The 12,960-nt window shown below is 43.2% G+C and overlaps 1 protein-coding gene across 4 annotated transcripts in view; it reads right to left on the reverse strand.

Annotated features, from left to right (window-relative positions):
* BORCS5 (BLOC-1 related complex subunit 5) overlaps positions 1 to 12,960 on the reverse strand; it is a 57,756-nt gene that overhangs the window by 44,284 nt on the left and 512 nt on the right. For 2 of the 4 annotated variants that reach the window (XR_008308052.1, XM_053253301.1), the window contains exon 2: positions 10,754 to 10,897. Coding sequence is in view for 3 of the 4 variants with exons in the window: in XM_053253301.1 (XP_053109276.1) it covers positions 10,754 to 10,897 (144 nt within the window). In the remaining variant the exon portion in view is untranslated. Of the gene's footprint in view, positions 1 to 10,753; positions 10,898 to 11,146; positions 11,887 to 12,960 lie in introns of those variants that run through there. The other 2 variants (XM_053253304.1, XM_053253303.1) reach the window with 2 other exon arrangements.

Genomic DNA, 12,960 nt, shown 5'->3' on the forward strand with positions numbered 1-12,960 from the left:
GTGCTGACCTCAGCACAGTACTGCGCTCTTCTCAGTTTTAGCATCTAATGGAGTTTGCAGCCCCTGTCAGTTGGAAACAACAAGAGTGACTTTTGCCTACCCCTGGATTGAAACTCTTCTACAACTATGGAATCTGGGATAGAGTGTTAGAAAGAAAAATGAGCAGTCCTGTCATTGAACCATGTACTGTATAAATTCTCTGAGAGGTGCTATAGGAGATGGCTTATCCCAGGAGCTTTCAGCAACCTGGAGTGTAAGGAGAGCCATGGGCATTTGTCTCTGCCAACAAAGGCATTAATAGAAAGAGAGGGCTGCACTTTCAAAACCAGATGTGTCACCATACAGATAAATTGCTCAGCACAGAGGTGCACATTTTCTGCATGCCAGTTAAGCATCCCCAACAGTTCAGAAGGGAGAAAACGCAGATGAGGTGTCCAAAGTCAGAGATGGTAATAGATCCATTATCTGACTAGGACGCCAATTATTTCTGACATCAGTTTCACTGCGAGGCAATCCCAGTTGAGGCGTAGATGGTACAATGTCACATTCTAAGGCTGGTATCAAAGTTGAAGAAGGTGGTAAAACAGGTGGCACCTGAAGAGCAGTGATTGCCAAGAATAACCATGGTTAGAAGCTAGTTTTTACAATTGTTAGCATTAACCATGGCGCAGAAGAATACTGCATCACCGTTGGCTCCAAGTGTACAAAAGAGGCAAGTATACATGAATTTGATACATGAATACAAGTATACATGAATTTGATACATAAATTTGTGGAGTGCTCTTGATATCTCAGCCATTGTTATGAGATTAAGAATGTCAAGTCTCAACTAAGCCATAAAACAGTAGTATATGTGGAACATACTATTAATATAAAATCTAGAACCAGATTATGGAATAATCCAGAATCTAAAATCCAAAATTGCACTAGTCAGTGAGAGTGTCTACATGGCAAATGATGTTCTAACATGGAACACCTCTATAGCAATGGACAAGTCACACTTCATTCCTCTACCTAGTCTAAGTGTGGAATAGGTCCTAGCTCGTGTGCAAGCTCAAGACTCATAACAGATGCAGCAACAAAAATCTGAATGGGGTCAGAATAGGGTTTTTTTAAAAAAAATACACACACACTCTTGCTCACAGGCTGAACATCAAATTTTTGGCTTTAAACCAAATTTCCATCTGCCTGTAACCCAGATAGGATCTTCTATAAAAAAAAATCTGTAATGCAAAAATGCAATGCATTCCTTGGCCATCACATAAAAAGCACAACACAGAAACCATGCCCCTTTTCACCAGCCTTTTTGAGCTTGAAGTTGGAGATTTGCTGTTGCCAAGTGACAAGCTTGCATTACCATCTGTCAAGTGATGAAACTCTTGAAGAATATCTAGGATGCAAAACTCACTCCTCCAATTGGCTGGACATTCTAACACCTCTCAACAAGATGTCAGCCATGCAGCAACTCACAGTGTTAAAAGAAGCCTCTTTAAAATAAAAATTAAAATCTGACTAGTATTATATTTCTAGCCACCTATTGGTGCAGCAGGGAAATGACTTGACTAGCAAGCCAGAGGTTGCCGGTTCGAATCCCCGCTGGTGTGTCTCCCAGACTATGGGGAACACCCATATCAGGCAGCAGCAATAAAGGAAGATGCTGAAAGGCATAATCTCATACTGCGCGGAAGATAGCAATGGAAAACTCCTCCTATATTCTACCAAAGACAACTACAGGGCTCTGTGGTCGCCAGGAGTCAACACCGACTAGATGGCACACTTTACCTTTAAATTAGTCATAATCCACTTGTCTCACCAATTTCAATGGTGCTTAGTCAAGATTAGTCTTGATGCTGCCCACTATGGTTATCCTGTATGTATTTAAGCTTTATACAGCACTGTCACAGACTGTCCATCTTGCATCTCATAGTCACTTGGCTCAGTGCTTGGTCTCAGTGCTTCCAATTCTACCCTGCCACCATATATATTCCTATACATGTCAACCAACACTTTATGCATTTGATGAAGTGGGCTCTAATCCATGATAAGTTATGCTTTAATAGATCTGTAGCCTTTAAGGCAAACTGAGCCAGCGTGGTGTAGTGGTTAGAATGCTGGAGTAGGACCGGGGAGACCCAAGCTCAAATCCTCATTCAGCTATGAAACTAGCTGGGTGACTCAGGGCCAGTCACTTCTCTCTCAGCCTAACCTACTTCACAGGGTTGTTGTTGTGAGGAGAAACCTAAGTATGTAGTACACTGCTCTGGGCTCCTTGGAGGAAGAGCAGAATATAAAATGTAAAAATAAATAAAAATAAATAAATTATACAAAACGAATTACTAAAGATTTAGTAGGCCGCAATCCTACAAAGCTATATGTGGGAAAGAGTTGCTTGTGCAGCTTTGAAGTTCCTATAGCAGCCACTTGTGCAGCAGCTCAGGGAAGTTACTACTGACTTGAAAATCAGCTCACCAGCCACAGCAGGCAGTAAGGATGTGCACGGAGCCACGGCGGGGCAGTTCGAAGGTGGTGGGGGTGCCACTTTAAGAGTGGGGGAGAGTGCACTTACCCCCTCCCGCTGCTTTCCCCCTGCCAGCGTCCTTTGTTAAGAAAGCTGATCAGGGCGGCAGCATACCTCCCTGCTGCCACGTTGGATGGATATGACCGGAACTCCCTGTTGCTCCTGCATATGCCAGCACGTGCGAGCGTGTGCAGGCGCATCAGGGACTTCTGGCCATATCCATCCAACGGGGCGGCAGGGAGGTACGCTGCCGCCCCGATAAGCTTTCTTAAAGGACGCTGGCGGGCGGAAATCAGCGGGAGGGATAAGTGCACCCTCCCCCACTCTTAAAGCGGCATCCCTACTGGTTCTTTGAACCAGTTCAGAGGCCCATAAAGGGTCTCCAAACCAGTTCCGTGCACATCCCTAGCAGGCAGTAGGAGATACCTCCAGCTGTGTGCCCTCCCCCATACATGCAAATAGCCTGTAGGCATGCAGCCTTTCAGCTGACAAATCATCTTTTAATTGATTAACAGCACAATTATATGCGTGTTCACTCAGAAGAAAATCCAGTGACGTTCAGTGGGACATACTCCCTAGTACGGGTGCTTGAGACTGCAGGATACTTGCACACTACCAAAACTGGATACCTTTTTGAGGATACTGAAGTGCATAATTTCTCTTCAGTGGGATAATGTACAATGTTGAATGCTAAGCTATCCATAATGGTTAAAAGGGAAATCTGTCTCCCCCCACCCAACTGGACACAATGAGGGGACCATTGTGTTTACACAGCCTGCATGGCAGTGTGTCCTTTTATTTCAATCCCATTGATTAACTGGAGGCAAACTTCAATCTGCAATGCAAAGAATTCCCTCCCACCAGTAAAAGACTCCCTCCAGCAGACACACATTCCCTCAGGGTGTATGCTGAACCAAGTCTCCATACAGTATACATCGGGAAGTTTACCTTGTTCTCAACGCTGAACTCAATAGAAAATGTTCCTGCCTGCCTAGCAATTCTAGGCAAGAGAGGAGAGCTGGTCTTGCGGTAGAGAGAGGGGAGAGCTGGTCTTGTGGTAGCAAGCATGACTTCTCCCCTTAGCTAAGCAGGGTCTGCCCTGGTTGCATATGGAAGTGTGAGCACTGGAAGATCTTCCCCTCTGGAAGAGCAGAAGATTTCAAGTTCCCTCCCTGGTTTCTCCAAGATAGGCTTGAGAGAGACTTCTGTCTGCAACCTTGAAGAAACCGCTGCCAATCTGTGAAGACAACACTGAGCTAGATAGACCAATGGTCTGACTCAGTATATGGCAACTTCCTATGTGCCTATTCTGCAAGGAGGGATGGCAAGGCAAAACATAGCAAATGTATAAGAGTAAAAGGAAGAACACTCAATTGTGGTCACATCCTCACAAATTAATGCTTTGGTTTCATTCTCACTCGTAGCCTCAGATGGTGACGCCAAGGGCATATAAAGCTGCCTTATCCAAAGTCAAACTATTGTTCCATCCAGCTTAGCATTGTCTATTCTGGCTGGCAGAGATCTCAAGCAAAGCTATTTCCTAACCTCACTTCCCTAAGCCGAAATGCCAAGAACCTTATGTACAGTGTGGTTATTGTACAGTGCAGTTATTCTACCAATGAGCCACAACCCCATGCAGCGCTACTCTTCCTTCATTCCAACTCCATTTTAAAAAGGAGAATGCAAGGGCAACCAAGACCTTGGGCATCTGCAAGGCAGTGCAAGATGCCACGCCTGCCCGCCACCAAGGGAGATGCCCCAACCCACTGATCCCCTCCCCCTCCCCTCCCATCATCTTTCAATCTCCCCTCTCTTCCTTTTCACATGTAGCACATTGAAGAGGACAGAGCAATTCTTCATGGGCTGCTGCTCAGCTAAGTGGGAGGGATGGGAGGGGGCAGGGAGGCCGTGATGGCAGGCAAGGGGTTGGTGAGATGTTGGGCAACTGCTGCCCCCAACCCCCTCCATCTCCTAATAATCCACGCCAGAGGCACCCAATTCCACCCAACTCCGTTCATCTCATGATGAGGCCAGCACTGAGAATGTAAAACCAGTTCTCAACAAGGACATAGTAGTAAGGTCTTCACCACACTGTTTTTGATCTTGCTGCTTCCATATTACCTCGATTTTCTGGGATCCCTACATAGTTTCTTACTAATTTATCACTCTTCCTAGACATTAGCTGTTCTCCAGAGCACTTAACATTCTGCAGCAATATGCCAAAAATACAGTTAATAGTGCCCCCTGGTGGAAACAATCCATACTTCAAAGAATCAATCTTTAAACAACATGTTTGGGGAAGCATAAACTCTTTCCACCAGTTTAATGTCCTTTTTGGCACATTGCAGCACAATTTTGTTAAACTGTTTAACACAACATATTAAAATAAAATAATTGTAATATTTTTCAAGTGGCTATAAACCACAAGCTTTATGTACGACTGATTTTTAAAGATATAGATCAGTAGTACCAACATAGGTACCTCAAAAACAAGACATACTCTACCTTGCATTACTTGTAATGTTATGGGATGCAGTGGTCAACTAGACTACAAGACTGTGAAGAATTAATCTGCATTAGTTTGATTTCTATGTTGGATGTGACAACTATTTTTATTCAAAACCATGAGTAAGAGTACAAACAGCATGAGACACATTGGATTTAACTTTTAGCTACTTTTATTCAAGATTTTAATTTTGTCTCTCCACCCTTCCTCTAGGGAACTCAGGAAAGTATGCACAGAAGTTATCCTACTTTATCTTTACGAGTACCCTGTGAAAGATAGAGACCTGGCCCAAGACCACTGAACAAGCATTTTCTCAGTCAAGTCAAAGCAACCAAGATGATCATGGCCTAAGCAGCTTCCTTAGAAAGCAAAGCTACAACACTTGGGGCTTTTTAGTTTAGAAAAAACGATGACTGAGGGGAGACATGATAGAGGTCTATAAAATCACGCATGGTGTGGAGAAAGTTGACAGAGAGAGATTTTTCTCCATCTCTCATAATACTAGAAACAGGAGTCATTTCACGAAACTGATTGCCAAGAAATGTAGGACTGACAAAAGGAAGTATCTTTTCACATAACACATAATTAACCTATGCAATTCTCTGCCACAAGATGTGGTGACAGCCACCAGCCTGGAAAGCTTTAAGTGTTCACACAAATTCATGGAGAACAGGTCTATCAATGACTACTAGTCTGAGGGCTATAGACCACCTCCAGCTTAAAAGGCAAGATAAATCCCAGTTGCAGGGGAGTAACAGCAGGAGAGAGGGCATGCCTTCATCCCTTGCCTGCGGGCTGCCTAGAGGTATCTGGTGGGACACTGTAGAAACAGGATGCTGGACTAGAAAGGCCTTGGGCCTGATCCAGCAGTGCTGTTCTTAAGTTCTTAAGTCCAATATTATACCATAGTATCAGAATTACACAAATATGGTTGTAAAATTGCTGATGTAAACCATATATTTAAATTCTAGCAACCAGTAGATAATGCCTCTAGAGTATTAATTAGTAGTAGTAGTTTTATTTACAGTCATTGACCAAACAGAGAATAAAAACTAGTAAGCATTAAAATGTGTATATATATTATACAGTTTAAAATTAGGATGATATCCCATTATACCTTTTAAAAGCAATATAACTAAACTTAGCTACAGAAATAGAAATTGAAGCATCTTTATCTGAAAGCAGATGTTTTACAAGGTTATCATTGGATTGATCTACCAGTTTACAGATTAAAGGAACAATAAGACGTTCCCTGGGATATAAATGGAGTTTACAGTGGAGAAGGATATGTGCGACAGTTTCTGTATCTCCTGACCCACAACTACAGTGTTGTTCTTCTAAAGGCACACCCTGAAACCTCCCAGCTAGAAGTGCAGATGGAAAGGAATTAACCCTTACTCTTGTGAATATCCATCAAAACTTAGAAAAAGTAATTGTCGACAGATATTTTGCGGGGGAAAGATCCATATCAGTTCTTATAAAGAGTATTAATTATTTTTATAAGCAAGCAGCAACACTGGGAAGCGCAGAGGGCCTCTTGAAAGATGGCACAAGACTGCAGCTTATGCTGACCCACAGCATCAGTGGCACAAGTTGAAAGGGAAGGGCCACGGGCACGCACAACGTCTGCTCCTCCCCACTCTGAGCAGTGGGTATAAAAAGAGATGAACTTACCTGTCTCTGTGGAGCAAGGACTGAGAAAGTCAAGCCTGGCTGGCTACTAGAAAGTGAAAGTGCATTGCCGTCTTCAGTACCAGTTTTTTAATAACCTTTAACGCTCGCCAAGAGAGAGAGATACGCGCCTATATCTTCTCCTTCAATCCTCTCAATTCCCCCCCCCAGTCATACTTCTACCATGTACACTGCACAGCTGAAATGTCCACCTATACTATGCATGGCATAGTGGTTAGAGTGTTGGACTAGAACTGGGAAGACCCGGGTTCGAATCCCCATTCAACCATGAAACTCACTGGGTGACTTTGGGCCAATCATGTCTCTCTCAGCCTAACTTACCTTACAGGGTTGTTGTGAAGCTAAATATAACCATGTACACCGCTCTGTGCTCCTTGGAGGAAAAGTGGGATTTAAATGTAAGAATAAATAAATAAAATAAATATTTAGGTCATTTCAACTTGTATAGTGATTTAATCACACTCACACACCTCTTAGTATTTCAAATAATGAGGAACCAGACTACCTGACTTCAGTGCATTGCATTATTTCCCCACCAGCCACCAGATGTCAGTATATATTGACAAAGATTTACCGATACCGTATACTTTCCTATAAAAGTGGCTTTCAAACTGCATTCCGCAAAATCCATCAGGAGTTTATCAGGGATTCCTCAAAGAGAAGATCGGTATTGGCAGGAGGCAGCCAGAGCTTTGCTGAAGGGGCCATCATTGCTAAAGGCCCCTAGAGCAGAACCCTCTCAGTTGTGCTTCTGAGAGCACAAAGCAGATTTGCACTCATGCAAGGGCTACTTGTGCAAGCAGAAGGGGTCAGTAGAAGTTGTGCTCATGCAAGGACAACATACTGCTCCAATGTTATGCCACACAGTTCCCCCACAATCAATGATCTGAATATTGCACTTATTATTTATTTATTTATTTATTTATTTATTTACACAGTCAGACAGGTGTTATTGACTGGTTTGTTTTATCCGGACATCGAGTCCTTCCCAAGGACCTGGGATGGCTGAATTTTATTATTAATGTTGTTGCTGTTATTATAGATATCGTTGCAGAATATAGGCTGTTCCCAGTAAAGTTGCTTTTTGTAATTGGCTGATGGTAATTTCTGTGGCCCCTATGGTGTTAAGGTGCTCTTCAAGTTGTTTTGGAATTGCACCTAGGGCACCAATTACCACTGGGATTATTTTGGTCTTTTTCTGCCACAGCCTTTCAATTTCAATTTGTAGATCTTTGTATTTGGTGATTTTTTTCTATTTCTTTCTCTTCTGTTCTGCTATCCCCTGGTATTGCTATGTCGATTATTTTGACTTGTTTTTCTTTCTTCTCGACTACAGTTATATCTGGTGTATTGTGTTGTTGTGATTATTATTATTTCAATTTCTATAACGCCCTTCCAAATATGGCTCAGAGTGGATTACACAGAGAAACAACAAATAAATAAGACAGATCCCTGTCCCCATAGGGCTCACAATCTAAAAGAACCATAAGATAGACACCAGCAACACTCACTGGAGGTACTGTGCTGTTCCAGGACACACACACATGACATAAGTGGGGCAATAGTAAGACTCAACAAGCCTGCCCAGTGCCCCACCATATGAACAAAGTGTGCATCTTAGAATATGCACCACCCCAGGTTCTTCCCTAAAACATTGGGGTAAGGAACTGCCTTTCTTAAAAACCATTATAATAGAAACATAGGAAGCTGCCTTCTACTGAGTCAGACCATTGGTCCACCCAGCTCAGTGTTGCCGACACCGACTGGCAGCGGCTGAAACGCCATGGTTTCAGGCTGAAGTCTCTCACAGTCCTACCTGGAGATGCCAGGAATTGAGCCTGGGACCTCCTGGGTGCAAAGCAGATGCCTCTGCCACTAACCTGTGGCCCCATCCCCAAATTCCATACAAGAGATGCCTCATTTGACAGACTGAGGTAGACACTTTCTGGAAGTAGAAAGTCTGAAAACTGCTATTTTAGAATATAAATATTCTAGAGAGGAGAGCTGGTATTGTGGTAGCAAGCGTGAGTTGTCCCTTTAGCTAAGCAGGGTCCACCCTGGTTTGCATTTGAATGGGAGACTAAAAGTGTGAGCACTGGAAAATATTCCCCTTAGGGGTGGGGCTGCTCTGGGAAAAGCACCTACATGCTTGCATGCAGAAGGTTCCAAGTTCCCTCCCTGGCAACTCCAAGATAGGGCTGAGAGAAACTCCTGCCTGCAGCCTTGGAGAAGCCGCTGACGGCCTGTTTAGACCATACTGAGCTAGAGGGACCAATGGTCTGACTCGGTAGAAGGCAGCTTCCTATGTTTCTATTATAATGGTTTTTAAGAAAGGCGACAGTTGGCATGATGAGTTAACATTTCAAAGATAGTAGCCAACATTTCAAAAGCTGAAAATGCAAAATTGATCAATCACTTAAACGCTTAAAAAGGGGCACAGATATAGAAAGTGTATATCAAACCTAATTTGTGATGTATAGGATATGTGCTGGATACTATAGTTGTAATTTATGTGTCATTTTTATAAGGTCTATGATCTCCATGTATGCCAGCTTAAGTTCTATCACGGAAAGACATACATTAAATATATTTGAGACAAAGGGCAGCTAGTACCCATTAACCAGAACTCTGCATTCATCAGCATGTTACCCTTTATTAAGCATTCTGGAAGTGTCATCTCTTCACTTCATACCATGACACTCAACACAATTACTATTACAGTTGGACTTCATTATCCGTGGGGGTTCTGTTCCCGCAGATTACCACAGGTAACAATGCTGTGGATAATGAATAATTAAATCTAAGGGAATGTGGGGATTAGATTCCCAGACCAAAAAGATGTGCTCCATGGGTCTTCTGGCATCCAGCAACGCTCCCCAAATAATAATACGAACAATATTTTTATACCGATAGTCAACAAAAAGTTCCCAAAGAGGCCCCCTAAAGTCCAAAACGGTCCACAAAATTGCAGATCTTTCTCCATTTATTTTTGCTGACATGAGCCAAAAAATGGCTCCCATGGACAAAACGGCAGCCGGAAGAAACCTCCACAGTCACTTTAGGCCCTCTAGAAACCGCAGATACATGGGGTTTAACCCTTTTGTATCTGCAGATATTGAAATTGGGTGTCAATTAGATACCCATGAATACACGGAACTGCAGATATAGAATCAGTGTATAATATTTATATACTCATCAACCAAAGTTCTCAAAGCAGTTCACATAGAAAAATACATAAATAAGATGGCCCCCTATCCCCAAAGAGCTCACAATCTAAAAAGAAACATAAAGCAGATACCAGCAACAACCACTGGAGGGATGCTGTGCTGGGGTTGGATAGAGCCAGTTGCTCTCCCCCTTCTAAATAGAAAAGAATCACCACTTTATAGGTTTCTCTTTGCTCAGTTAACAGACGTCATTAAAGTGATATATGAACTATAAGGCAGTGACCTTCACTATTTTTCAAGTAGGTACCACTTTGGCAAATATCACCCAATATGAAAGCCATTTCCCTTCAAGCCACCCCCAGTGCTGCCCTGAGATGGGCAGCTGGTAATGGAGCGGGAGGCCCTTTAAGAGACAGAGAGTGCTATCAAACCCCAGTGCCATCTTGGAAGGTGAACAAGGGGTGTTGGAAGTGTAGTCCTTCCCAGTGCATTATCCAAAGTGCTGGGAAGGACTACACTTCCCCGTGTCCTTTGCGTGCATTCAAAGATGGCACTAGGGGGCTGAGAGGTTTCCCTTTCCCTTAAAGGAACCCCACTAGTGCTGGGCAAAGCAAAGCACTGCTCAACGGGAACGGCTGCTTCCATACTATACCAGGCGGGTTGAACTGAGCATTCTGCTTCACAATTAGTCAGGGAGCCACAGTTCGGGTCCATGGGAGTTGCCACAGGCCCCTGGACCTGGCAACGAAGAACACTGCTACAAGTCATCAGTGTTGACACTTTATGGAATGTGGAAAACAGGAAGGTTTGCAGGGGGTGGGGGTAGAACATATCTTTCAATATACTCAAAATTCACATGGAAAAGTTTACCTTTCAAAAGAGGCTGGAACGTTGGGATTTCCTGCAACTTGATGACATCCGGGTCGTTGCTAACATTGCGTGATGACTGTGTCCCTTGTGCCACCACAACAATATCATCCATTTTAGCTCGTTGTTTGGCTGGTGAGGGGGCTGCTGAGGAAAATATCCGGACAAAATAAGGAAGCATAATAAAAGGCATAATTTAATTGTGTAAGTAAAATACTTACTAAATTGGCAACATTGGGGTTGCTTCCATTTACCCTGCTTAAAATGGAAGCACAACAAGCCCGTGCCTTGGTGAAACAGAAAATATTAGACACAGAGCGGCAGGAAGATTTATCTAAGTCCCTGGGGTTTTATTGTAATGATACCACTAGGTACCTTGTTGCTCCTTTAACTTACTTGCAACAATTAGACATCTCCAAATATAGGTTGGCTTTCACACAGGCTAGATGTAGATGCCTTCCCTCTGCTGTTCTTGAAGGTCGCTTCAGTGGGACTCCTTATGCGGAGCATCTATGCCCTTGTGGTGATGGGGAAGTTGAATCAGTTGAACATGTTCTGCTTCATTGCTCCTTTTATAGTGACTTACGTCTAGAATTAATCTTTCCACTCCTGGCTCGTTCCCCAGGAAATTCGCCTAGCCAACACATGGCCTTCCTGCTTGAGGACAGTATTCCTGCCATTACTCGGAGAGTGGCGGGCTTCTGTGCGGCAGTTCAAAGATTGCGTCGGCTTCTAATTAACAAATCCAGTGCTGCCCTATAGCCTTTTAGTTATAGTCTAGTTGGTGGGTTTTGAGACTGTTGACCTGTTATCTTTTTAATTGTTATTTATGTTTTTATTTCAATTGTATATTCACTTTTGTCTTATTTATAAATTTTTGAGTTGTAGTAATTAACTCCCTCCTTAAGACTGGGAGGCTTTTGGTAGTTTCAGTAATACACCCTAGGGTATTGTGATATAAGTGGTATTATGTTTTTATCTTAAACTGTGTTGTATGTTCTATTTCCTTGTTGTGCTGGTCATAGACTGTAATAAACCTTGAACTGAACTGAACTGTGTATTGTCTTTTTTTTTTTTTAAGTACTTATAACACTTCTACACAGTATTCACTGTAAGAGCTACCTATTTTTCCAGATAACACTAGGAAACCTACAGGGTTTTGTAGCACATGTAGGGGTGCTAAGAATGCATCAGCATGCCCTTTAATGACGTCAGAGCAAGTGTGTTCTCAGCACCACCCCCCCCCCCCAAGTTTAGCATGTAGCAGGCTGTGTTGGGCCAATTGGTCCAATAAGGTTTAAGAGTCTATAGTTTTCTCCTCACACCATCAGGATAAACCTAAAGGCCTGTTCAGAGGTTATACAAAGCAGGAATGCTGTACTCATGTACAGAGTTCTCAAGAGTGCACTTGAAAGCCATACACCCCCAGTGATGCACTATGAAATTCTGGCCCCCCAGCCCAAGCTTACAGTGTTTGTCTGAAGAGAACATCAACATGGGACTGAGCTTCCTAGAACACTCTTGGGGTCACTATGAAAGTACATAGGAAGTTGCCTTATACCAAGCCAGGCCATAGGTCCATCAAGCTCAGTACTGTCTACACAGATTGGCAGCGGCTTCTCCAAGGTTGCAAGCAGGAGTCTTTCTCTTGGAGATGTCAGGGAGGTTACTTGGAACCTTCTGCATACAAGCAGGCAGGTGCTCTTCCCAGAGCAGCCCCATTCCCTAAGGGGAAGAGCTCACAGTGCTCACACATGTCTCCCATTACAAGGTCTTGCAGGCTTCCCTGATGTCTCTGGTTGGTCACTGCACAAAGGAGGATGCTGGACTAGATGGGCCTTTGATCTGATTGCGCAAGGCTTTACTTTGTTCTTATGTTGTTATATCTCTTGAGTGCTCTTAATTTTTCAAAATTAGAGTATTGCAATCTTCCATACAGTTTCATGAAAAATCCAAGACTCAGAATACTCAGTCCGAAGTGAATACTCAGCCAGCTGACAGACCTGACATTTCTCAACTAAAAAAAGACAATCCTGTGTCTGAGCGGGGCCTCTTCACCCGACACTCCACAATACTCTTTTGGCGACTGAGAGTTCGCATTCCAGGGAAAAGGCTTCTAACCTAACCCTCTCTCTGATATGTTAGTTTTCTAGTGTAAGGAGGAGAGAATTTGTTTGTTTGACTTTCTCCACTAAGGGCCATCACGTAAT

Source organism: Hemicordylus capensis, chromosome 5 (assembly GCF_027244095.1).
Source record: "Hemicordylus capensis ecotype Gifberg chromosome 5, rHemCap1.1.pri, whole genome shotgun sequence".
NCBI classification, from domain to species: domain Eukaryota; kingdom Metazoa; phylum Chordata; class Lepidosauria; order Squamata; family Cordylidae; genus Hemicordylus; species Hemicordylus capensis.